The 26,164-nt window shown below is 44.1% G+C and overlaps 2 protein-coding genes across 3 annotated transcripts; both read right to left on the bottom strand.

The window, feature by feature from the left end:
• Positions 1-398: 398 nt before the first annotated feature.
• LOC117354521 (zinc finger protein OZF-like) lies at positions 399-8,463 on the bottom strand. 2 transcript variants are annotated; one of them, XM_033932193.1, is made up of 4 exons: positions 8,272-8,462; positions 7,921-8,047; positions 3,557-3,670; positions 399-2,023 (listed from the first exon to the last, which is right to left on the bottom strand). In XM_033932193.1, exons 1-4 carry the CDS (start codon positions 8,389-8,391, stop codon positions 726-728), a joined length of 1,659 nt encoding a protein of 552 aa, XP_033788084.1. In that variant the 5' UTR covers positions 8,392-8,462; the 3' UTR covers positions 399-725. The 2 variants fall into 2 exon arrangements, with proteins under 2 accessions (XP_033788084.1, XP_033788085.1); XM_033932194.1 differs by lacking the exon at positions 3,557-3,670 and having other exon boundaries at positions 8,272-8,463.
• A 5,304-nt stretch (positions 8,464-13,767) lies between these two features.
• LOC117354522 (zinc finger protein OZF-like) lies at positions 13,768-25,751 on the bottom strand. The gene is made up of 5 exons (XM_033932196.1): positions 25,692-25,751; positions 25,189-25,315; positions 22,362-22,371; positions 21,622-21,719; positions 13,768-15,992 (listed from the first exon to the last, which is right to left on the bottom strand). Exons 2-5 carry the CDS (start codon positions 25,259-25,261, stop codon positions 14,977-14,979), a joined length of 1,197 nt encoding a protein of 398 aa, XP_033788087.1. The 5' UTR covers positions 25,262-25,315; positions 25,692-25,751; the 3' UTR covers positions 13,768-14,976.
• Positions 25,752-26,164: the final 413 nt, after the last annotated feature.

Below are 26,164 nucleotides of genomic sequence, written 5' to 3'. Positions count from 1 at the left end.
ATAGAATTTTGGACCCTGTCTGTTAAGCCTCTTTGGTCTTTTAAATATGCTATATCCTTTTTAAAGCGCCACATTCAAAGTTGAGGGGAGGAGAGAGGAGGATTTTTTGGAAACAGGGTACTGGGCTTGATGGAGCTTTAATCTGTCCCAGTATGGCAACTCGTATGTTCTTATGTGAGCCAAGTATAGGATAATGAAGCCATTGTGACATCACTGATGAGGCTGGCTCTTAGGCATTGGTGGAATGAGGCATTATGACATCACATCTCAGCTCTGGAATGTTGCTACTCTTTGGGTTTCTGACAGGTACTTGGGACCTGGGTTGGCCACTGTTGGAAACAGGATACTGGGCTTGATGGACCTTCAATCTGTCCCAGTATGGCAACTCGTATGTTCTTATGTGAGCCAAGTATAGGATAATGAAGCCATTGTGACATCACTGATGAGGCTGGCTCTTAGGCATTGGTGGAATGAGGCTTTATGACATCACAATCTCAGCTTTGGGTTTCTGACAGGTAATTGAGATCTGGCTGGTTTCTTTTTCAAGAGTGAAGGGTCTCCCAGAAAGTGCGGTGGAGAGAGACTCTAGATAGCTTAGGGCATAGACCGCACGGCAGGCGTCCTCTGTCTGTGGCCTGCTTTTCTCTCCGTTTCACAATTTATCCTCGATATGCAAATCCTTCCATGTCTTCTGTTCACCGTTTGCTCGCCATCCCTGTAGTCTCTTATAGCTCTGCAGGCGAGGATGCCACCAGAGGCATAACAATACAGCTGTCCACACCCCAGAAAAGCAGGTTTAACGTTGCGGGCTGTTGGACTGCTAATCCTGGGCTGCTCTCTTTCCCGCCAATGTCACTTCTCTCTTCTCGGTGAGTCTTTTCGTGTATTCTTAGGTATGGTTTCTGACTAAAGCCTCTATTGCACTCTGAACATTTAAAGGGTTTTTCTCCCGTGTGGGTTATTTCATGTCGCCTAAGGTTTGATATTTGACAGAAACATTTCTCACACTCTGTACATTTGAATGGTTTCTCACCTGTATGGGTCCTTGCATGTTTTATTAGATTTGATTTCAGAGTGAAATTTTTCTCACATTCAGTGCATTTGAATGGTTTTTCACCTGTATGGGTCATTTCATGAAATCTTAAGCTTGACTGCCAGCTAAAGCTTTTGTCACACTCTACACATTTAAACGGTTTCTCTCTTATGTGGGTCTTTTCATGGTTTAACAAACTCGATTTTAGGTTGAACGTTTTATCACATTCAAAGCACTTGAAGGGCTTCTCTCCGGTATGAGATCTCTGATGTAACACCAAGTTTCTTTTGATAGCAAAACTTTTACCACATTCTGCGCACTGAAAGGGTCTTTCCCCCGTATGGGATCTTTCGTGCACTATTAGACTTTCCTTCTGAAGAAACTTTTTCCCACAGTCGTCGCATGTAAACGGTCTCTCTCCACTATGGGTTTTCTGGTGTTTAGCCAGATAAGTTTTATTGCTGAAACATTTCCCACATTCAGAACATGGAAAGGGCCTCTCTCCTGTGTGCATTCTCTGATGCGTTATTAAGTCTCTTTTCAGAAGGAACCGTTTTCCACATTCGTTGCAGTGATTTGGCTTAGCTTGGTTATTGTGGGTTTTCAAGTGCGCTGTGAGATGTGGCTTCTTACTGAAGCTCTTTCCACATTCTGTACATGCATATGGTCTCTCTTCTTCATGTTCTCTCTCGTGCGATTTTAGAGTGCTCTGATCCATGTAGACGTTCCCTTGCTCATTACATATATACTGATGTCCTAATGTCCGGTTGTTTTGCTGCTCCAAAGAACAAGGTATATCACAGATGCTTTGCTCACAGGGAGTTCCATTCTTGGGTGGGCCTTCCGGCGAGTTGCTCAGCCTTTCTTCCGAATTATATTCAGTCTGGAAGTTTTTGCCCCAGTCACAACACAGACAGGTATTCCATCTCTCTCTCTTCGATACGGTTTTAATCACATGCATTTCCTCATATCTTCTGTGGCACATATTTTCTGGATAAAGAAATAAGAGAATAAGTATAACTCAAAGTGTGGGATGTTACAGAGTGAGCTTGTTCTAACGGTGTCAGGTAAAAAGCGCGCCGGGACAAAGGCACGCGCAGACAATTGAGCGCAGCGGAGGTGTGCGCCGCAGAAAATTACAGTTTTTACGGCTCTGACGGGGGTGTGTGTGTGGAGAACCCCCCACTTTACTTAAAAGAGATCGCGCCGCGTTGTGGGGGCGTTGTGGGGGGTGTGGGGGGTTGTAACCCCCCACATTTTACTGAAAACTTCACTTTTTCCCTGTTTTTAGGGAAAAAGTTAAGTTTACAGTAAAATGTGGAGGGTTACAACCCCCCAAACCCCCCACAACGCCGGCGCGATCTCTATTAAGTAAACTGGGGGGTCTCCCCAACAAAACCCCCCATCGGAGCCCCTAAAAACTGTAATTTTCTTCGGCACGCGCCTTTGTCTTTCGCGGGGTTGCCTATGAACCATTCTAACATTCCCCCACTACATAGCAGAAATCTGAAAAAGAACTTTAGTATATAGGGACTTTCATTTTAATTTAATTTTGGTATTTATATCTGCTAAACTTTCAAGTTCTAAGTGGGTTACATCAAAAATAATTAAGATTAATATAATTTTGTGACGCCTTATAAGATAAACATTTCCTACGCTTTATTGAAAAGGTATATGTTGATCAATATCTCTAATATGAGTTGGAAGGCTATTCCAAAGTTCTGGCTTATTCCTAGGATAAGCAGCATAAAATCTGTTCTACTACTTGGGACCTGGATTGGCCACTGTTGGAAACAGGGTACTGGGCTTGATGGACCTTCAATCTGTCCCAGTATGGCAACTCGTATGTTCTTATGTGAGCCAAGTATGGGATAATGAAGCCATTGTGACATCACTGATGAGGCTGGCTCTTAGGCATTGGTGGAATGAGGCTTTATGACATCACAATCTCAGCTTTGGGTTTCTGACAGGTAATTGAGATCTGGGTTGGTCACTATTGGAAACAGGGTACTGGGCTTGATGGACCTTCAGTCTGTCCCAGTATGGCAACTCGTATGTTCTTATGTGAGCCAAGTACTGTATAGGATAATGAAGCCATTGTGACATCACTGATAAGGCTAGCTCTTAGGCATTGGTGGAATGAGGCTTTATGACATCACAATCTCAGCTCTGGAATGTTGCTACTCTTTGGGTTTCTGACAGGTACTTGGGACCTGGGTTGGCCACTGTTGGAAACAGGATACTGGGCTTGATGGACCTTCAATCTGTCCCAGTATGGCAACTCGTATGTTCTTATGTGAGCCAAGTATGGGATAATGAAGCCATTGTGACATCACTGATGAGGCTGGCTCTTAGGCATTGGTGGAATGAGGCTTTATGACATCACAATCTCAGCTTTGGGTTTCTGACAGGTAATTGAGATCTGGGTTGGTCACTGTTGGAAACAGGGTCCTGGGCTTAATGGACCTTCAGTCTGTCCCAGTATGACAATTCTTATGTACCCCAGAGCTTCTGTGGACTCACTTGAGTGGCTGCTTTTCCTGGCTTCTCTCTCCTCCGATTTTGGCCACGTCCTGATGTACGGCTCTTCGCCTTGTTCAATGTGGGTTATAATATCAGGAGTGATGGATGCACGGCCTGTTCCAGGGGTAAGAACATTGTATTAAGTTTCTCACAGTTACTCAGTACTCAGAACACAATATTAGTGGCTATTTGATGGAGGATGTGTGCCGAGTTCAAAATGCATTGAAGAGAGTATGACAGAAGCATTCAAATACCTGGCAGAGGGGGGCATTTTCTGTCGTGAAAGAATCAAGATTCAGAGCTAGAAGGAGGGAAGCTCAGAAGAAATGCGAGGACATATTTCTTTATTATAAGGCAATGAAAAAGCCAACCAGAGGTGGAAATAGCCATAACAATGACAGAAATTAAGTATGCCTAGGACAGATACAGAGGGCATTGGTAAGAAGGAAAAGAGAAGAACAGAAACTGCTACGAACAGGGGGGTGACGCAATGAGCTGAGACTGAGGGCATAAAAATTTTCCATTTATGAAGATTTCAAACCAACCAGCACTCACTCATATTGCCTAAAAACACTGCAGCCATATTTGGGAGAAGGGAGCCCAAAACTAAGGCCCTCTTTCACAAAGGCACGCTAAGAGGGGAGACATGATCGAAACATTTAAGTACCTCAGCAGTGTTCCCGCTAAGCTGCGCTGGCCTGTGCTCGCGCACAAAATATTACATCGCAGCGCAAAGTTTCTCTTCACAGCGCACACACGCGTCGGTAAGGTAAGGGGACGCATTGGGGGGATTGCACTTCCCCACAATTGCCATGCTTCGGTTCCTCTTCTTCCTTCCTTCCTCCCCCCCCCCCGCGGGACCCTGCGGCACCATCAACTCTTACTCCCTCTAATGTCGGCCCTGCAGCTCCAGACTTCCTCGCACCTTCTCCCCTCCCCCTTTGGATCGCTATTATTTTAAATGTTATAGCCGCGGAGCTGTATCCATCAGTGGAGATGTCTAACCTCGGCCTGCCCCGGAACTCTTACTGCAACAGTGACTTCCTGTTCCTGCCTAGACGGGCGTCTGCTGCAGTAAGAGTTCCGGGGCAGGCCGAGGTTAGACATCTCCACTGATGGATACAGCTCCGCGGCTATAACATTTAAAATAATAGCGATCCAAAGGGGGAGGGGAGAAGGTGCGAGGAAGTCTGGAGCTGCAGGGCCGACATTAGAGGGAGTAAGAGTTGATGGTGCCGCAGGGTCCCGCGGGGGGGGGGAGGAAGGAAGGAAGAAGAGGAACCGAAGCATGGCAATTGTGGGGAAGTGCAGAGCTGCAGGGAAGAGTGTTGTGGTACCCAGCTGGAGGGAGAAGGAAGATGAGGGAGGGAATTAAAGGAGATGCCAGGGCTTGGAGCATAGGAGGAAGGTATGCCAGTCTAAGGGAAAAGGAAGGGGGAGATGTGAGAGCATGGAGGGGGAGCGAAAGATGGAAGAAAAGGAAAGGAGAGAGATGCCAGAGAATCAGGGAAGGGGAGATACCAGACTATGAGGAGAGGTGTGGGAGAGGGAAGGCGAGGAGAGAGATGCCAGACCAATGGGGTGAAAGGAGAGATGGAAGGGGGAGGCATACAGTTTCTGGAAGGGGCATAGAAGGAGAGAAGATGCCATATAGGGGAAGAGAGACGGCAGACAGTGGATGGAAGGAAGAGAGTTACAAGAAGATGAGGAAAGGAGAAACCACAGAAGACAAAGGTAGAAAAAAATTTCTATTTATTTATTGCTTTAGGAGACATGGGTCACTGTTTCTGTGAAGCATTGTATGCAGAGTCCAGCTTCTTGCTGGTTCAATTTAACCTTTGTCTATGTATTTTTATTTTATCCCCCCTTTTACAAAACTGTGAAGCGTTTTTAGCACCAGCCTTGGTGGTAGCAGCTCTGATGCTCAGAATTTTATGAGCATCAGAGCTGTTACCTCCGTAGCTAAAATCCACACTACAGTTTTGTAAAAGAGGGAGGGGTTAGTTTGTGATTACATATTCCTTACTAGGCGAAGGTGTTTTCTGTGTTCTGTGTGTTCGAAAGACATGGTTTTCTGTTAGGATTGACGGTGTAGGATTGATCTGTGCTGGTCTGGCTTGTTTAGTTTTACAATGGGTGTATTGATGTACTGCTCACTGCAATATGTAAGATGCTGCCTTTTCCTAGGTACTCATGTGTGACGTGTGGTTTGTTACTAAAAATCATGTTTTTCTTACAGATGGGGGGGGGTGCCAAAAAATGATGGGCCCCGGATGTTACATATGCTAGGTACGCCACTGTATGTAAAGATACCAGAAAGCTGGCGTAGCAAAAACTTCTAAGTTTTGAGTATTTAACCCTCCCACAATCTCACGGGCACTCGTTTCAAGTTTATTGAGATTTTGATTTAAACGCAATATCAAATATTTTCAATGCGTATAACAAAAATAAATTTGGGGAAATAAATAAAACCATTTGAACCAGTGTTCCCGCTAAGCTGCGCTGGCGTGCGCTGGCGCACAAAATATTACATCGCAGCGCACACGTTTCTCGTCACAGCGCACGATCGGAAGAGGCGTACGGCAGATGGCAGGGCGGCGAGAGGAGAATCGGGCGAGTTGGCTCATAACTTGCTGGCGCCCGATATTTTTGGCTCACGGTGAAAAAAGTTTGCTCACAACACCCGCCCGCTTAGAGGGAACACTGCTCACGGGACGTGTCGAAGTGGAAGATGATATTTTCTTTCTCAAGGGACCCTCGGCCACAAGAGGGCACCCGCTCAAACTCAGGGGCGGAAAATTTCATGGCGACACCAGAAAGTATTTCTTCACAGAGAGAGTGGTTGATCATTGGAACAAGCTTCCAGTGCAGGTGATCGAGGCAGACTTTAAGAATAAATGGGATACCCATGTGGGATCCCTACGAGGGTCAAGATAAGGAAATTGGGTCATTAGGGCATAGACAGGGGGGTGGGTAAGCAGAGTGGGCAGACTTGATGGGCTGTAGCCCTTTTCTGCCGTCTTCTTCTATGTTTCTATGATGGGTCATTTGGCCTTTATCTGCCATCATGTTTCTATGTTTCTATACTCAGAAAGTTCTATGACATCACAATGCAGGTGTAAAGAGCCTTAGCCTATAGGAAGAGGAGATGCAAATGTTAAGAGCCTTAGCCAATAGGGAGAGGAGGAGAGAGTGGCTGCTGCAGACACCAGAAAGTATTTCTTCACAGAGAGAGTGGTTGATCATTGGAACAAGCTTCCAGTGCAGGTGATCGAGGCAGACTTTAAGAATAAATGGGATACCCATGTGGGATCCCTACGAGGGTCAAGATAAGGAAATTGGGTCATTAGGGCATAGACAGGGGGGTGGGTAAGCAGAGTGGGCAGACTTGATGGGCTGGAGCCCTTTTCTGCCGTCATCTTCTATGTTTTCTATGGTTTTCATCTTCTATGTTTCTATGTAAGCATTTTAGCATGCACTAAATCAACACGTGCGCTAACCCGCTAACGTGTCCATAGGATAACATGCTCGCATTAGCGTTTAGCGCTTGCTAAAAAGCTTAGCGTGCTTTTGTAAAAGAGGAGGGTAAGATTCCACTGGAGCCCATGAAATTGGCAGTCAATCATACCAAAGTGACGCCATCTTCTTTTTTTGTCCCACTCTAATTAGCCTGAGACGTGGGAGCACAGCCTAGCTGACACAGAGTCCTGAATTTGGAGGACAGCCATGGAGCAAAGGGAAGCGGTGCCAACTGGTCACATTTTTACTGTTGAATGTGCAAACCAAAATCCCCAAACAGCCACTCCCAGGAGGAAGGGATGAGCAGCCTAACCCACCTCCAAGGACATTCTCCCTCCCCAGCTGTCTCCTAGCTGTTTATAGAGTAGCATTTAGTGCTTATTTTTGTTGGCACCATATACAGACAGGGCAGGGTTAATTCGTCGAGGGCCCCTAGGCACACAAGTACACCCCACCCTGCGCCCAGGCAGAAACAGGAAGCTGCCTCAGAGGGAAGCTTTGGGCAAGCAGCACCGCTTGCACAATTACAGTTCCCGTTGCCTTTCTTACCCGCGTTGCTTGCTTGTCTTACTTTCCGTCGATGGGGGGGGGGGGCGTTGCCGAATGGGGGGAGGCCCGCGTTGCCGATCGGGGGGGGGTGGGGTGGCCTGCATTGCCGATCAATGCTGGAGAGGCCCATCGCGGTTTGGAAAAAACAATGTTGATGCCCTCCTTCATCGGGCCTCCCTGACCATTTCGGGCCCTAGGCACGTGCCTACTGGGCCTATTGGTTAATCCTGCCCTGTATACAGAACCTGGCCCCAAATATATGCTTTTTTTCCCCCCCCACTAAAATATTATTTTACCTAGTGAGCTGAGGGTCTGATAATTGTCTTTCATCACATCTTTGTAAAGCTCCTTCTGGGGTTCTTCTAAATCCTCCCACTCCTCCTGGGAGAAATAGATAGCGATGTCCTCAAAAGATACTAAGCCCTGAAACACAAAATGAAGACATACACTCAGATCCACACAAAACCTGGGACACAAATAAATCCCTTTATGGGGGGGGGGGGCTCCTGATCTCTTCCTTTCCCCTCACGAGGGTCTCAAAGAAGTGGCTTTTCCTCGGCTTCAGGCCTGTTGGAGGTCCTGAAGTCATTCTGCCGTCCTGGTGACAAAGCTGCAGCAGCGTTTGCAAACAGGGAGCAGTTTCCCACCTGAGCGGAGGCTCCCGCAGGCATCGTCCTCTCTGCTCTTGCTGGTTGCAGCGTTAGACATGAACTGGGGGCTCTTCTCTGGCTGCTAATAACAAAAGAGCCGAGCTCCGCCTCTTGCATTGCTCGGGGGCTATGAGGAGAGAAGGGCAGAAACGAATTGTTTCCCGATTTTTTTTTTTTTTAAGCTGCCCAATTAAAAGGAGGAAACTCTGCTTGCTGGGAACGGATCTGTTGACGTCACTGCGGGGCGGAAGGAGCTTTTACACGGGAGACGCACATTCATGTCGACCGATGACGTCACCTAGGGGGTGGAGCTTTATACCGAGGGCTGGCAGGACGGGGGAGGAGGAGTTGTGTTCTGCTCAGTTGAACAGGGTCATTCAGTCCTGCATTTTGTTTACTTTCAGTGCATGCTTGGATTTATAGGGGTTCCCCCCCCCCAATAAATAAAAACCATTTTATTGGCTTTTTTAAAAAAGCAAATGCAAATAAATTTGGAAATGTGTGCATGTATATGAGATATGTATTGTGCATGCTGTGGTTAATATTCAAGGACATTTACATAAAAGAAAGGATTCCAATGTGTCCTGGATTTGTAGTTTTGATTTCTGAAGGAAGTCAATGGGAAACTGTGGAATTTGGTTGAGGGGGGGGGTGTTTGTTAATTTAGCTGGTGTAAATTATCTGGTGGTGTATTGTCTTTTTCAGCCTCTTAGGTTTAAGCGGGCTATACATTTCCCTCCCACCTTTTACTAACGCCTAGCGTGGGTTTTGGCGCCGGCAGCGGCGGTAACGGCTCCAATGCTCACTATGAGCGTCAGAGCCGTTACCGCCGCTGCCGGTGCTAAAACCCGCGCTACGCGTTAGTGAACGAGGGGGGAAATAAATATTCCACCCTTCTTTTTATTGCATTAGAGGGAGTGTGGGACGCAGTGGTTAAAGCTACGGCCTCAGCACCCCGAGGTTGTGGGTTCAAACCCAATCTGCTCCTTGTGACCCTGGGCAAGTCTCTTAATCCCCCCATTGCTCCAGGTACATTAGAAAGAGTGTGAGCCCACTGGGACAGACAGGGAAAAATGCTTGAGTACCTGAATAAATGGTGACAGGTCAAAAATGCGCAAGACAATCACGCGCAGACAAATAAGCGCTAAGACAATTGCGCGCAAGACAATTCAGCGCACCGACACCTCAGCGCAAGACAATTGAGCGCAGCGACAACTCAGCGCAAGACAACTCAGCGCAAGACAACTCAGCGCAAGACAACTCAGCGCAAGACAACTCAGCGCACCACTAGAGGCCGCTTGACCATCGGAGGACACGCGCACGTACAGCACATGAACACGTCATCACGTCGACATGTGTTCAGTATGATTCCCTTGACTCTTTGCATTTTCAACATAAATCAGTTGTCTTGCGCTCAGTTGTCTTGCGCTCAGTTGTCTTGCGCTCTTGCGCTCAGTTGTCTCGCGCTCAGTTGTCTTGCGCTCTTGCGCTGTTGTCTCGCGCTTGGTTGTCTGCGCGATTTTGTCCGCGCGCGATTGTCTTGCGCGAAATTGTCTTGCGCGCAATTGTCTATGAACCGAATAAATTCATGTAAACCCGTTCTGAGCTCCCCTGGGAGAACAGTATAGAAAATTGAATAAATCAATGGTGTGAAAAGCTTCAGCCTCTGATAACCAGAGCTGGTATTGTGACATCACAATGCCTCGTTCCACCAATGCCTAAGAGACAACCTCATCAGTGATGTCACGTAAGAATGAAGGCTGGTTTTCTGTTCCGGGGGGCTCAGGGAGCAGGCCCAGAAGCGGCAGTTATGTTGACCAAAGTGTTTATTTGGCCAGGACCCTATATACCGTAGTTAAACTGGGACCATCATTTAAATCACATTTCTGTTTTTAGTAAAAGGACCCCTATGTCCCAGTAAAATACTGTATATGATCATAGATTTGATTTTATTCTTTCTAAACCAGCAGAGGGCTCCTTTTACGAAGCCGCATTAGCGGCCTCGTCGCTCGCAACTTTTTAGCACGCTCTAACCCCCGCGCTAGCCGAAAAACTACCGCCTGCTCGAGAGGAGGCGGTGGCGGCTAATGCGGCCGGCAAATTAGCACGCGTTAAAACTGCTAGCGCGGCTTCGTAAAAGGAGCCCGGAATCGTTCAAGCTGCCCCTTTCCCTCGTTCCTCCCTGTTACACAGAGACAACAGTGACAGACATGTTGAAACACAGACACAGAGAGAGGCTGGAAAGTTTAGGCCAGGCTCTAAATTCTTTCCCTTGTTAGAAACATAGAACATGACGGCAGAAAAGGGCCACGGCCCATCTAGTCTGCCCACCTCCTAACTTCCTCCATGAAGAGATCCTACACGCCAATCCCATCTTTTCTTCAAATCTGGCACGCTGCTGGCCTCGATTACCTGTTGTGGAAGATTATTCCAGCGGTCAACCACCCTTTCGGTGAAGAAATATTTTCTGGTGTCGCCATGAAATTTCCCACCCCTGATTTTCAGCGGATGCCCTCTTGTCACCGTGGGTCCTTTAAGAAAGAAGATATCTTCTTCCACCTCGATACGGCCCATGATATATTTGAACGTCTCGATCATGTCTCCCCTTTCTCTGCGTTCCTCGAGTGAGTAAAGCTGCAACTTACCCAGCCGTTCCTCGTACGGGAGATGATTGAGTCCGTATTTAGATCTGTCATTGCTCTTTTATATATATATATATATTCTTTATTCATTTCAAAAACTTTCCATAAGTGCAATACAAGATTTAAAAAAAAGAAACATTTTACACTTTAAAAACACTTAATAGCTATCAGGAACTAATTCAAATCAAATACCCCCCCTAAACCCCCTCAATTATCTTTGATTATAAGAAACAAAAATTATCCCCACCCCCCATCCCCATCCTAGATGTGTATGATTAATGGGAAAAAGTAATATTCATTCTTTACAATATTTTGTTAATGGTTCCCAAGCTGTGGAGAAACACAATGTTCTTGACTTTCCTTTATTTCTTCAAAATATCTCCGAACAATGGTCGGAATATATCCACATCAAATGCCCGTGTCAGGTCCGTTGGTCTTTTATGCATTTGATGTGGATATATTCCGACCATTGTTCGGAGATATTTTGAAGAAATAAAGGAAAGTCAAGAACATTGTGTTTCTCCACAGCTTGGTTTTTTTTCTGGATTGTTCCTTTTTCTGAGAAACATTGGGACTTCCTGTTTTGTGTCTCACAGCTGGACTACAATGCATGTACATACGAGGTCTGTTCAAAAAGTTCCAGGACAATTTGAATTGTGCACCAACAGAAGGTTCTTTTGGGATGCACTAGGTGGCGTTGAATTGCTTGAAACCTCACAAGTAACTCCTTTTTTCCATTTGTTGATATCTGCTTTTGTCTCCGAGCTACAGCAGTTTTTGTGAAAGTGTATTTTTCATCATGTGCGACCTTCAACAAGCCGCACTACAGCGTGAAGTTCTACATAAGAACATAAGAACTGCCATCTCCGGATCAGACCTTAGGTCCATCAAGTCCGGCGATCCGCTCACACGGAGGCCTAGCCAGGTGTAACCTGGCGAAAACTTAGTCACCCATATCCTTCTATGCATCTTTCGAGGAGATGTGAATCTAACTTGTCCTTAAATCCTAGAACGGTGAGGTAAGACTAATGGAATGTTGAAAGTGGCTTATGGGGGACACGTCATGAGTCGTGGAAGGTGTTTTGAATGCATCAAAATTCACAAATTTTGCGTAAAAAAACGTGATAACAGTTCTTCTCCAGCCTTGGCCCTCTCCTGACTTGGCCCCAGCTGACTTCTTCGTGTTTCCTAAACTTTAAATCCACGCTGAAAGGAAAGTGATTCGACACCATTGAAGACATAAAGCAAAATTCAACACAGCAACTTTTGGCGATTCCTGAAGATGCGTTTAAAGACTTTTTTTTCAGAAGTAGAAACGACGTTGGGAAAAGTGTATACATAGGGAAGGGGAGTACTTTGAAGGGGACCCAATCGAATAAGTTGTAAGATTGTTTAATACATTTTGATAAAATCAGTCCTGAAATTTTTTGAACACACCTCGTATATCGTATTTGTTATACCACAAATTCTCTACTGGACACCTATAAGTGGTTTACATTTTAAGAAAGAGATTCAACAGGGGAAGAAAAGAAAGCCAGTTTGTAGATAGAAAAGTAGCATAGGAAAAGAACACCATGGTGTAGGTAGGAAAGTAGTTTATCACTCATTCATTACGTAAAAGTAAAAAAGAAGATAAGAGAGTTGGAGGACAGTCTACAAAGGTATTCTACCTGATAGGAAATGGGTGCCAAGTTGGGGATCTGCTTTGCTTTCTGCTTACTGGGTGAAGGGGGATTTCTGGATGATTAGTTATCCTGGTTGGGTTTTTGATGCTGATGTCTAGCTGTTACCGGGGATTGATGGGGGTGGGGTGGGTGGGTGGGAGGGGGAGTTTTAGTTCTTTTTGTTAGGCCTGTTAAAATAAGCCCGATGTACTTTGGGTCTTGCTTGTGTTGTATGTACTAAGTAGCTGGATACTGTTTGGGTTTTTTTTTGGTCTGGATGCATCTTCTTCAGGGTTTTTTTTTTTTTTTTAACATATAGTAGATGACGGCAGATAAAGACCCGAATGGTCCATCCAGTCTGCCCAACCTGATTCAATTTAAATTATTATTTTATTTTATTTTATTTTTTCTTCTTAGCTATTTCTGGGCGAGAATCCAAAGCTTTACCCGGTACTGTGCTTGGGTTCCAACTGCCGAAATATCTGTTAAGACTTACTCCAGCCCATCTACACCCTCCCAGCCATTGAAGCCCTCCCCTGCCCATCCTCCTCCAAACGGCCATGCACAGACACAGACCGTACAAGTCTGCACAGTAACTGGCCTAGTTCAATCTTTAATATTATTTTCTGATTCTAAATCTTCTGTGTTCATCCCACGCTTCTTTGAACTCAGTCACAGTTTTACTCTCCACCACCTCTCTCGGGAGCGCATTCCAGGCATCCACCACCCTCTCCGTAAAGTAGAATTTCCTAACATTGCCCCTGAATTTTAATATTCTTTATTCATTTTTGAAACTTCAATTGTGAACAACAAATGATGCATTTACACACATTATTATCATTACAGCACAATATACTTAATAAATGAAAGATAAGACTTATTTTCTCCCATCCCCTTCCAATTTAAAAAACGTCTCATAAAAATACTTATAATCAACCCTTCTTTACTTCTTAACAAATGCCAAAACATACCGTTCCCCACCCCCAGATGTGCACATTTTCCACAATTATACAATTAGATTAATCTTTATAATATTTAGTTAATGGTTCCCACACTTCCATAAAGTTTTTATAATAACCCTTCTGAATGGCCATAAACTTTTCCATTTTGAAGCCATAACATAGGGATTCCCACCAGAATGAATAACTTAATCTATCCCAATTTTTCCAATTCTTTAAAATGAGCTGCATGGCAACTCCCATCATTATAAACAAAAGTTTATTATTTTTTGCCAAAATTTGACTTTTTGCTCTCATAGACATTCCAAATAAAATGGTATCATACGATAATGCAACTGGATGTATCTTCTTGATGATGTGAATTGTTTGGTTTTATAAATAAAGAATTTAAAAAAAAAAAAAAAAAAAGGAAATGGATGCCAAGTAATGGAGAATGTCATCTGTAGTTATTCTATATGTGTAATCTATTTCTATACTGCTTTTCAGCTCTTGGGATATATGATCTTTCCATATACTGGTTCACATAGATAACTTGGTGGATAGGAAGCCATTTTATTATTCTTACATTCAGCTGTTCAAGATCTTTTCAGATGTCAGTCTACAGATTCAACGATGTAGGAGAGTACAGAAATTGCAAGTTGACTGATTTCTTTAACTGCACAAAATAAGATGCAAGTATTTTCCAATATAATTTTCAGTCTTCTGTAGTATACTTTACGTATCATTTCTCTCAATAATATGTGCTGATCTACTCATGGATATCCTAAGTACTCAAGTTTCAAGTTTAACAAAACTTTGATATTATCGCATTATCAAATAATTTCACTCCTTTCTACTCAAATTCTGTTTTATTACAGTCTTCAGGGAGACAGGTGTTTTCACTTGTACTTATTCTTCCTTAGCACATTTGTCTAGTCTGATTATCATTTTGATGTCACTAGAAACATGATGGCAGATAAAGGCCAAATGGCCCATCTAGTCTGCCCATCCACAGTAACCATTATCTCTTTCTCTCTCTGAGAGATCCCACATGCTCTACCTAATGATTACAGGAACTCCAAAACTTCCACTATCTATAAAAAGTAGATGGAAAGTTATCTGTTCATCATTAGGATCTGTAGAGTTAAGATTTAATCCAGTAACAAAAATTGGTAAGACTATGAATGGACTTAGTGCTAAGCAAAATAAGAGTGATAACAGGGAATCTGCATCAATTTTCTTTGCTGAAACTTGATTTTAGGAATGACACACTGTCCATCTTCATAATTATACAGAGTGTAGTTTGCCACATTTTCACGATGAGCTTGATGTGCAGTGTGTGATCTGGTCAGGGTTCATTCTATATGTCAAAACAATTTAATATCCAAGAATGAGGGGACACTATTGATGTTTTGATATATATATATATATTTTTTTACGTATAGTCACAATAGAGCATCAAATTATCTTTGGTTTTATTTGTTTCTTGTTTGTTGTCCTCCTGTGGATTTTCTGGTGCCTTGTGAGGTTGGTCTTCTGATTGAAGTCTTTACCACATTCAGGACATATAAATGGTTTCACACCACTGTGAATCCTCTGGTGTGCTCTTAAAATTGAATTCTGTACAAATCTTTTACCACAGTCGGGACATGCAAAGGGTTTCTCTCCTGTATGTAGCATCTGGTGTTTTTTTAAATGTGAGTTCTGACTAAAGCTCACGTTACAAACTAGACATACAAAGGGTTTCTCTCCTGTGTGGATCATATGGTGTTTTTTTAAATGTGATTTCTGATTAAAACTTTTACCGCACTCTTGGCACGTAAATGTTTTCTCGCCTGTGTGAATTCTCTGATGAGCTTTTAAACAGGATTTCTGATTAAAGCTTTTACCACATTGCGTACATGTATATGGATTCTCCCGCATGTGGATCTTATTAAAACTTTTACCACAATCTGGACATATAAATAGTTCACATCCCATCATATGGAGTATCTGGTGCTTTTTTAAATTTGATTTTTGATTAAAGCTTTTACCACAGTCTGGACAAGTAAATGGCTTTTTTCCTGTATGGATCAGCTGGTGTGTTTTCAGTACAGATTTGTGATTAAAGCTTTTACCACAATCCAGGCAGGTGAATGGTTTCTCTCCTGTATGGTGTCTCTCATGTTTTTTTAAACTTGATTGCTGACAAAATTGTTTATCACAATTAGTACATGTAAATGGTTTGTCTCCCATGAGAATCTTCTGATGTATATTTAAATGGAATTTCTCATAACAGTTTTTACCACAATCCATACATAAAAGTGGATTCTCTCCCATATGCACCCTTGAGTTAGACTCCCTCTTCCAGGCTCTTCCTTCTTCTGAGCTCAGAATAAACATTTCATTGTCTTTCTCTGGGAGCATCTTGTAGGTCTCCTGCTTTTCAGCACAACTCTCTTGGTGCTTTCCATTTTCACAAGAAGGCCTATAACCTGCAGATGAGAAATGAGAAGCACAATTTCATACTTTGGTGGCAGAAAAAAAATTGTCCATATTCAGATACTCAGAGCTGAATGCACAACAGAGAACTAACGGGAATATGTTTTACTTAAATACGGGTCAATTTTCAAACCGTTATATGTTCATTAATCCCTTATTACAAAGGCTAATATCTTTTCTAGGAGATAGGTGTGTCATTCTGGACTGATAGGTAATATCTCAGTGCTCGTGAAATATGCAGAAGGAATCCATTCCAGCTTTTGAATCCCTCCTCCTTCACTAGAAGGTTCTGCTGTCCCCTTCAGTTTGTACCAAAGCAGGCAATATAGAAACACATGTGAAGGAGTGGTACGATGACACTCCCCAAACTACAACTCTAGTCTGCTCTGAAAACATAAAAACATGTTAAATATTGTCACTGAACAATCAAGACACTGAAACAATCATTTCAAACATAAACATTTATGGAGCTCAAGTAAATGTCAATGTACTATAGCAATAGATTATTCTTTATACCCTTAAAGTCTGACTGACATCCAAATATTAGTTTGGACTCAAATTTTCTTATTGAGACAGTAGGCAGGTGCAGGAGATAGCTAACAGGGTGTGGCTCCAGAATGACACACCTATTTGCTAGAAAAGATATAAGCAAGGTAAGAACCTAATCTCTTTTTCTAGTACAATAGTTATGTCATACTGGATGTATGGGACATACAAAAGCAGTCACAGAAATTTAGGGCGGGGCCAATGCGCCAAGTCATAACACCGAGGACCGAAAGACAGAGTCTTCCCTTGCTGCTACATCCATTCTGTAAAACTTGGAAAAGGCATATAGAGTGGACCAGGTCGCTGCCCTACAGATCTCCAACCCACTTTTCGTCTACTATCCACTGCTTCAGGGCGCAGTATTAAGCATTTATTTCTCTTATAACGTTCCAACACTGAGTAACCATGTTGCAGACAATATTATAAGAGAGAAAAATGCTTAATACCGTGCCCTGAAGCAGTGAATACAGTGGCACAGTAAGAGGGGGCGGGGGGTACGCCCCAGGTGCCGTCTTGGTCAGGGCGCAGGAACCTGTACTCCTCTCCGCCCTCCTGCTCCTTCCCCGCCTCCCCCCACTGCCACATGTGTGCACTGCTTCCCTTCCCCTGTACCTCCGTAACGTTCCTAGTGCAAGCACCAACCCCCAACCTGTTGTCACGCCAGCGTCGGCTCTTCCTGATGTCACTTCCTGGACCCATGCCCAGGAAGTGACATCAGAGGAAGAGTCGATGTTGGCGCAACAGTGGGTTAGAGGGTGCTAATATGCCAAGAACGTTACAGAGGTACGGGGGAAGGGAAGCGGCACACATGCAGCAGGAGAGGGTGGGGAAGGAGTGTGTTGAGGTGGGGGTACGGAGAAGAGGGCGGGGAGAGGCACTGAGGGGTAGTAGGCGAAACACGCACATTGGCGACAGTTAAACTGGAAGAAGATCAGCTATAAAATAAGCAGCATTTAGTAACAATTTGATTTAAAGTTTATGCATTGTGAATTGTGAAGTTTTACATTATGAATTATGGTGAAGATGTTAATATGAGATAAAAAATCAAAATGACAAAAATTTAACAATAAAGGGCTAGATTCACTAAGTGCATGGATCGGATCTGATCGGTGAGGGGTCTGATCCGGGTCCAGGGGGCTGATTCACAAATCGCCCTTCTGCAAATGAGGGCGATTGGAATCGTGCCCCCAACCGACTGCAGGGATCGCTAAATAGCGATCCTGACGCATGCACAGTGGATGCATCTGTGGATGGTCTGCGCATGCGCTGGCCCTCCGTGCCCAGCAGAGCTTTTTGCTTTTTTTTACTTGAGCCCATGGTTTTAACCCGCTTTAAAACCACGGGCTTGCACTGCGGGGAAGAGAGCAGATGGGGCCGAGAGCAGGAGATCGGGGCAGAGAGCAGGGCGGCAGAAGGCAGGGCAGTTGGAAGGACCTGAGCGACTGGTCCTCAGCAGTCACTTATTTTGGGATCGGTCAGCCCAGTCGGTGTCCCTCTTTTTTTTTTTTTAAACTGAATCGCTGCCTGCCTACATTTGAAAGCCGTTCCTCCTCATTTACAGATTGGAGGATGATTGGGACAGAGGTTAGTGAATCGGGTCGGAGGGAATCAGGTCGCTAAGTGGTCGGAATTTGATCGGTGAGCTTAGTGAATCCAGCCCTAAATAAATAAATTTGAGCCAATGAGGAAGTTTAGCGGTGTGTACTTGAATGGAGAAATTTTATGTTTGACTTCCGTTTCTGAAGGATCTAAAAAATTTTAAATAAATATACTTATAACAAATTCATGAAAATTGATTTTTCGTTTATATATTTCTCCTAAAAGGGCTTATTTGGCTCACTTCCGTCCCCACGCAGCCTGTCTTCGTTGTCAGGCTCCGGAAGCCAGCTTAGGCCACATGTTCTGGACTTGTCCTCAGATTCAACTTTTTTGGACTGCTATATTTGCTTTTGTGCAGTCTATTTGGCATGTTACTGTTCGCAGTTCCCCTTTGCTTTTATTTGGGACTGTTCCTCACTACTTTCCACGTTCCAAGGGAGTTGCAGCTTTCCTCAAGTGGTCTATCCTGATTGCATTGAAATGCATCCTGCTGAAATGGCTTGAAGCTGAGGCTCCGGACTATTCCCTTTGGAGGAGCCGCATGATCGCTCTTTTGATGTGGGAGCGCAGGGATGTGACTGACTTGGCTTCTCGACAAGGTCGTCTTTTCCAGACCACTTGGGAACCTTTCTGGAATACTTTGACCCCTCTGGCTCGTAGCCGGATACTTAATTGATGCTTTGTTTGTACTTCCCTTTTGCGCCTCTTTTGTATAGTTTGTTATTCAACATTTTTTGTTACTTTGTGTTTCGAAGAAGGACCCAGGGGTGGGTATGGAGGGGAGGGGGGTTTGGAGGGGTTTGGGGGGTTTGGGGGGGTGGTTCTTTTGGGGATTATTTCAAAACTTTTGAGCTGTTTCTGTATTTTGTGTTACTATGTTATGTTCTTGCTTGCTCAATAAAATATATTTGACCATAACAAATTCATGAAAACTTTAAAACTGAAGTAATGATTTTTTTAAATGGAGACATCAATAGACACGGTCCAGTTTATTAAATGAGGTCAATCTGAAGATTATAATCTGTCTTAGTAGACTTGATACTCTTCTCCCTCCATTTTCGCTGTGTTAGGGGATTAACAGAACCGCAAATACAGAAAAACGTGGAATAACTTTTTCATATGTCATTTGCTGTTTTCTATTAAAAACCATCGTGAATGTGGTGAAACTGCGAATCACATGGTGGGAGACCTGGTCTGTTCCTGAAGGAGAGGCAAAACACGGTGAAGGAAGTGATGGGAATCAGTGATTTTCTCTGTAAACGCTTGGAATCAGCGATTTTTCTATGCAAGCTGATGTAATTTGGGGGGAGGAGCCAGCAAGCTACAAACCGTGAATAATCGAAACCTGAATGCTGAAACCACTAATACGGAGGGAGAAGTGTATACTTGTAGGTCAGTAAAAGAAGTCTGAGCCATATGTGGACATGGACAGGGAGCCAGTGATTGCAAATTATCCATGCCAACTACCGAGCAAATTGTAAATAGATATCACAAACATTTTTTGAAATGTCTGTATGCAAATGCTGAAACCGTGAATATGGAGGGAGAAGTGTACTTAGATCGAATGGCCAGTTGTGATTGTTGGTGACCACTATAAGGGATTATGGAGTCTGGAATGTTCTACTATTTGGGTTTCTACCGGGTACTAGTGACCTGGAATGGCCACTGTGAAAACAGGATGCTGGGTTAGATGGACCATTGGTCTGACCCAGGGCTAGTTGCACAAAACACGGTCGTTAAGACCGTGCGAGTTGCTTTTGGCTGATTTTGGGGCCAATTCTGGAACAGTGACTGATGTTCCAACAGGTTTGCATGCAAATGATTTGCACAGAGGTTCGCCATAATCCCGTCTGATCAGTCGTTGTAAGAGCGACTTTGATACATGTGCAGAGCCGGTTTGGGGAAACCCAAACAGCTGAGCAGCAGGGGAAACCCCAAAGCAGCCTTCTGCCACTCAGCTGTCGGGGCTTTTTATTTTAATGTCACCGATATTGTGCATGTGTTACACCAGCACAATATCGGCCCCAATTTAAAAAAAAAAAAACGTGGAGGGAATAGATGGCATCGGGGACGGATGCACAGGAAGAGTTTTCTCCTTAAGGCGAGGTATCGGCACGCTTTCACTTACCTAAGCCATTCTATGGAATGGAGAACCGAAAGGAATGCCGCAAGCTGTCCCTGCAGCAGCCTTGACTCCGAAACGGCTGATATAGACTACCATCCATCCTCGTGGCACTCAGGAAGCATATCTGGTTACAGGAGCGATGCTGGTACAGGTGGATGAGCTTAGCACGGATAGGGCTCCGTCGAGGCCTGATCAACGACAGGCTCCTCTCCAGCCCGGAGTTGGGAGTCCCATAGAGACGGTGGCGAAGATGCCTTCCGATGAGGAGCCCTGGAGATATAACTGGGGAGCCCCAATTGGTGCAGGAACCAGCTGAGACTTTAACAACGGTATTCTCTTTGGAGACTAGAGAACGAAGACAACCCGGGGAAGAGACCGTACAATATGGAGCGATGGTGAAACGTGCCATAATCAATACGGAGGCTCTTTGGAAAGCTACAGAACCCATGGACTCACCGCGCAGTTTGTTAGAAGAGGCCCTCAGTCTTTACAGAAACATTTCATTTTATCTCGTTTCATTTAATTCATTCGTTAGGATTATAATTCATCATTATTTCTTTAATGTTTACTTTTAAACGGTCCTTTTTATACATTTTAATGCCATATTTTGGATCGTTTTAAAGCTGCAATTTATTTGATTATGTTTGTATTGGTTCAAGGTCTTCTTCAAATTGTTGCATCCCATTTGGTTCATTTTCTCTTGAAAAACACAAGATCTTGGGATGTCAGCATGTTACGCTCCCACCACAAAAGCTTTTCCCTGTATATTTTATGGCGTTTTTCATCCCATCTGAGTCGCCTCTCATAGCTCTCGATCATGGATCACTTATTTTACACTGGTTTCCACTGACAGGGCTTTCACCATAAATTTTGTCATGTTGTGTCCACCGTCTATGTCTTTTTAGCATCCGACCACTGCCCACATAATATTATCACTCATTGTGCTTCGACACACACTATATAATACACATATCGTCTCACATATATGTTATTTTCAACACACATACTTGCAACAGCCTCATTTCATTCTTTTCCAAACAGGACCCCTGAGGAAGAAGCGTTTTTCAAAATACGGACTGTGTCGGGTCCTTTTTTTTCTAACCGAAGTGAAGGTTTTGTTGACCTTAATAAAGCCATAACATCTTGTACATCGTCTCTGCAGTTTATTTTGGCTTTTCCCATCCATGTAGTTACAGATGCTCTAACCACAAGGTTGATACCTGGGCTAGGAAAATGAAATCCTTAAGAATCAGACGCCTCCGCTCAACCTCTTTCCGCCCTCTCTTAAATGGATAGATCAGTGCCCCCAGCATCCTCTCCTCTCCTCTCCCTGAGCTGTCAACTTTGCTCACCTTTCCAGGAGCTTTTCAGTCTGCCGGGTGAGTCCTGCCGATTCCTGACATATAGATCTTTCTCCTGCTCAATCTTTGATATAAGCGAAGGTTTCTCAATAGAAGCGCGAATTCTATTCAAATTCGCTTGCACCTGTTTCAAACAAGCCTGGGGACTAGCACCTTCATACCTACAAACTCACTTCACCCTACACAACCCCACAAGAACGACCAGAAACAAAAACATCTTTGCATACCCAAAGACTACAGGCTGCAGATACAAATCCTTCTTGGACAGAACCTTTAAGTTCCAAGCGAACAGACAGCAAACCTGGCTGAAAAACCACATAAACTAACCAAATATGACTTATAATGCATTCCGCAAATCGATCAAAACCACCCTATTCGCTAAATTCATTGACTAAAACGGTCCCCTCCCCCACTAAGACCCCCCTCATGGATGTTCTAAATCTTTCAGACACTCATTACCCTTAGATCTCCAATTAATATGTAAGTTTACCATTTAGACTATTGTACGGCATCTAGACTCTTTGTTCGGTACTGTATTTAAACTTATTGTATAGTATTGTATTTAGACTCACTGTATTGTATTATATGTGGATTTATTTTATTGTATTAGTATTGTACTGTACTAAGACCTTTGTTATTTGCTGAATGTCCAGCCTTCTTACAATGTAAACCGCCTAGAAGTCGCCTGACTATGGCGGTATAGAAAAATAAAGTTATTATTATTATTATTAGATAAAGAGCCTGTTCCAAGTCAAAAATAATGACATTAACTTTTTTTCCCCCAAACTTTTAGAAACTCTGGGGCTCGTTTTCAAAAGTGCAGACGTCCAAACAACTGCATAACCCGGCACCTGGATGTTTTAATCGCCAAAAGGTCCATGTGCTGATTTTTTGAAACTAAGGTTTTTAGACATCTTGCAGGGCATTCACCCTCCAGGATGTCTTAATGTTAAGGGGGCATGTAAGGTGCATGTTTTGGGCGTGCTTAGCACTTTGATGTCTTGCAGGGATAATCAAACCCTTTTTTCAAAATGGCCAGGGCATCATTTGGACGTTTGGAATTAGACCTGGTTTTCAAAGCACCTTGAATGTTTCGATCATGTCCCCTCTCAATCTCCACTGGGCCTCTTCTCCCTCAAACAGAGGAGATTGAGAGGGGACACGATCGAAACATCCTTAGTAGATAAGGACAGGTTGTTCACCCTCTCCAAGGTAGGGAGAACGAGAGGGCACTCTCTAAAGTTAGAAGGGGATAGATTCCGTACAAACGTAAGGAAGTTCTTCTTCACCCAGAGAGTGGTAGAAAGCTGGAACGCTCTTCCAGAGGCTGTTATAGGGGAAAACACCCTCCAAGGATTCAAGACGAAGTTAGACAAGTTTCTGTTGAACAAGAACGTGCGCTGGTAGGGCTAGTCTCAGTTAGGGTGCTGGTCTAAGACCAGAGGGCCGCTGGGCATGATGGACCACTGGTCTGACCCAGCAGTGGCAATTCTTATGTTCTTATGTACCCAAACTGACCAGCTAACCACTGGAGGGATGAAGGCATGACCCCTCCCCACACTACCCCAGTGGTGACTGACCCTCTCCCTCCCCCCTCAAGATGTGGAAGAAACAGCACATGAACAAACCAACAGTGGAGATGTTCAAAGTTCCTGGTACGCAACTTTATTTCAAGATTTACTTAAGAGTGCTATTGCTTCTGAGGAAGGCCGCTGAGGCCGAAACACGTGCCTCACCATCGCACCCTTAAGTAAATCTTGAAATAAAGTTGCGTACCAGGAACTTTGAACCTCTCCACTGTTGGTTTCCTCATCTATCTTTAATTTTGCACCGCACAGAGCCAGTTTTGAAATTCCAGGGGCGTTTTTTTATGCCAATGAGGTTTAGCCCTGAACACGTTAATCCCGTCTGTGGATGGTGGGAGGGTTTGTTGTCTGAGGCTTCTTCCTCCTCTGGTGTTATAGCTCTGGCCTGTGTGTAAGAGTGATTGATCATATGTGACTCTGTACAGCGCTGCGTACGTCTGGTAGCGCCCTAGAAATAATTAACATTAGTCGTAACGTGGTAGGCATTTAGGCCTGGTTTTCATTGGCATAATTGGCCGTGTCTAAATGTTAATCAAGGAGACAGGCGCTACGTATATTCTAAAAAAAAAGGTGCCAAACTCCAGAGGTGCTTTATAGACTAGCACTCAGCACAGATTTTTCTCTGCACCAACTTTTTAAGCGACATATACAGACTTTGGTCCTGTGTTGCTGAATTTAGGCATCGCACTCATTTTAGTTCTATTGCAATACATTCCAGGTGTAAATAAATATCGCCTCATGCCAAAAACAGTGACCCCCATCAGGGGGAACTAGTTCCTTTTGGGTTCAGAATTTCCCCAGGAGTAGCCAGTCACATTACAGCCACACTCTGCCGAGAAACTTACTAGGGGGTTTGCAAAAGCTGAATGGAATCACTGTGGATCAACTCACTCCTTTCTCAAATACCTTGTGGTGAAATCAGTCAGCTCAGCAGGGTTTAAAAAAGAGTTATATCATTTCCTAAAAGAGAAGTCCATGGGCCATTATTGAGATGGCTTGGGGAAATCCACTGCTTATTCCTAGGATAAGCAGCATAAATTCTGTTTTACTACTTGGGATCTAGCTAGGGACTTGGGACCTGGGTTGGCCACTGTTGAAAACAGGATACTGGGCTTGATGGAGCTTCAGTTTGTTACAGTTAGAGAATGACACAGGGACAAATATTTCGCCATCCCCGCAGGAACTCATTTTCCCATCTCAGTGAGTTCTTTTTCTGTCCATGCCCCATTCCTGCAAGCTCTATCCTCATCTGCACAAGCCTGAAACACTTTAAAATCATAAGGCAGAGCTTACAGGAATGGGATAGAGACAGGCACAGCGACAAAACTCATGGGGACGGAATAAGGAAATTGAGTTCCTGCGGGGACAGGAAAAATTTGTTCCTGTGTCATTCTCTAGTCCCAGTATAGCAATTCTTATATTCTTATGCACTTATCTCATACTGAGCAGAAAAAAATAAAATAAAAAGGTGACACCTTTTTATTAGATTCACTTCATATAATAATAACTTTATTTTTGTATACCGCAATACCATGAGCAGTTCCCTTTTTAAGTCAGGTTAATTCTGACTTAAGAACATAAGAACATAAGAAGTTGCCTCCGCTGAGGCAGACCAGAAGTCCATCTCGCCCAGCGGTCCCCTCCCGCAGTGGCCCATTGCCTGAGCAATGGTCCCAGACTATCCCTATAACCTACCGCTACTCTGTACCCCTCAATTCCTTTATCCTCTAGGAACCTATCCAAACCTTCTTTGAAGCCTTGTAACGTGCTCCGGCCTATCACAGCCTCCGGAAGCGCGTTCCATGTATCCACCACCCCCTGGGTGAAAAAGAAGGAGGTTATTACATCCCAAAAATTTAGTCAAGGAATGTATTCATTAAAAATGGCAACTACACTACTACATCCCACACAGGAGACATTCAAAACATTTCAGTGTACAACTTATAATAATGGAATGAAAAATAAGCTTTACCCAGCACTGTCAGCATTTCATAATTCTCCTTCATGGTCTCCTTGTAAAGGTCCTTCTGCCATTCTGCTAACATTTCCCACTCGTCCTCAGAGAAATAGACTGCAATATCCTCAAATGTTACAGGGACCTGGAAGATGAAGAAAGGCTTGCTCAGCCCCCGAAGCCTCAGGTATATCAGTACAAATTCCTGATAGCAGATATTATAGCTGGCTTTAAGAAAGGTTTGGACAAGTTCCTGGAGGAAAAGTCCATAATCTGAGCCTTAGGAAGTCCCTGATTGGCTATCACTTTGATCAATCAGGGACTTCTGTAGGCTTCAGCCCTAAGGAAGTCCCTGATTGGCTCAGGCGCCCCAGGCCCCTCCCAAGGTGGGAGCCTGAGTCAATAAGGGCCTTAGGCTCCTCCCCATGCATCACATGCAAATGAGGGTGATCAGAATCATGCCCCAAACCGACTGAATGGGATTGCTGAACAGCAATCCATGAGCAATAGAAGTTGCTTACCTGTAACGGTAGTTCTCCTTGGACAGATGATCTTCCAGCCACACAAGTTGGTGACGTCCCCGTGACGGAGCTGACCCGGCAGTCTAAAAACTGCAAAGCTAAAGAGCTTTGCGCATGTGCCAGCCCTCCCGCCCGAATGTATCCATTCTGGCCCCTATATAAACAAACCCCCAACCGACCAACACAGTTTTAAAAGTTTCCGCGATCTATCCGACTCGGTACTCAAAATGGTGTCAGCCGTTTACTCTTAGCAATCCATGAGCATGTGCAGACCATCTGCCTTCGTGCCTGGAAGAGCAGGAATTTCTTTTTTTTTTTTTGCTTTTTTTTCCTTCCCACCAGCTTTAAGCCCGCAGGTTAAAACCACAGGCTTGCACTGCGTGGAAGGGCAGGAGAGTCGGGGTGGCAGGAGAGATTTGGGGCGAGAGCAGGAGATGGGGCAGAGAGCAGATCGTGGCAGGCAGGAGATCAGG

This window comes from Geotrypetes seraphini, chromosome 2, assembly GCF_902459505.1.
Source record: "Geotrypetes seraphini chromosome 2, aGeoSer1.1, whole genome shotgun sequence".
NCBI classification, from domain to species: domain Eukaryota; kingdom Metazoa; phylum Chordata; class Amphibia; order Gymnophiona; family Dermophiidae; genus Geotrypetes; species Geotrypetes seraphini.
The sequence above is the reverse complement of the archived record's forward strand: the minus strand, read 5'-3'. Positions and strand labels throughout refer to the sequence as shown.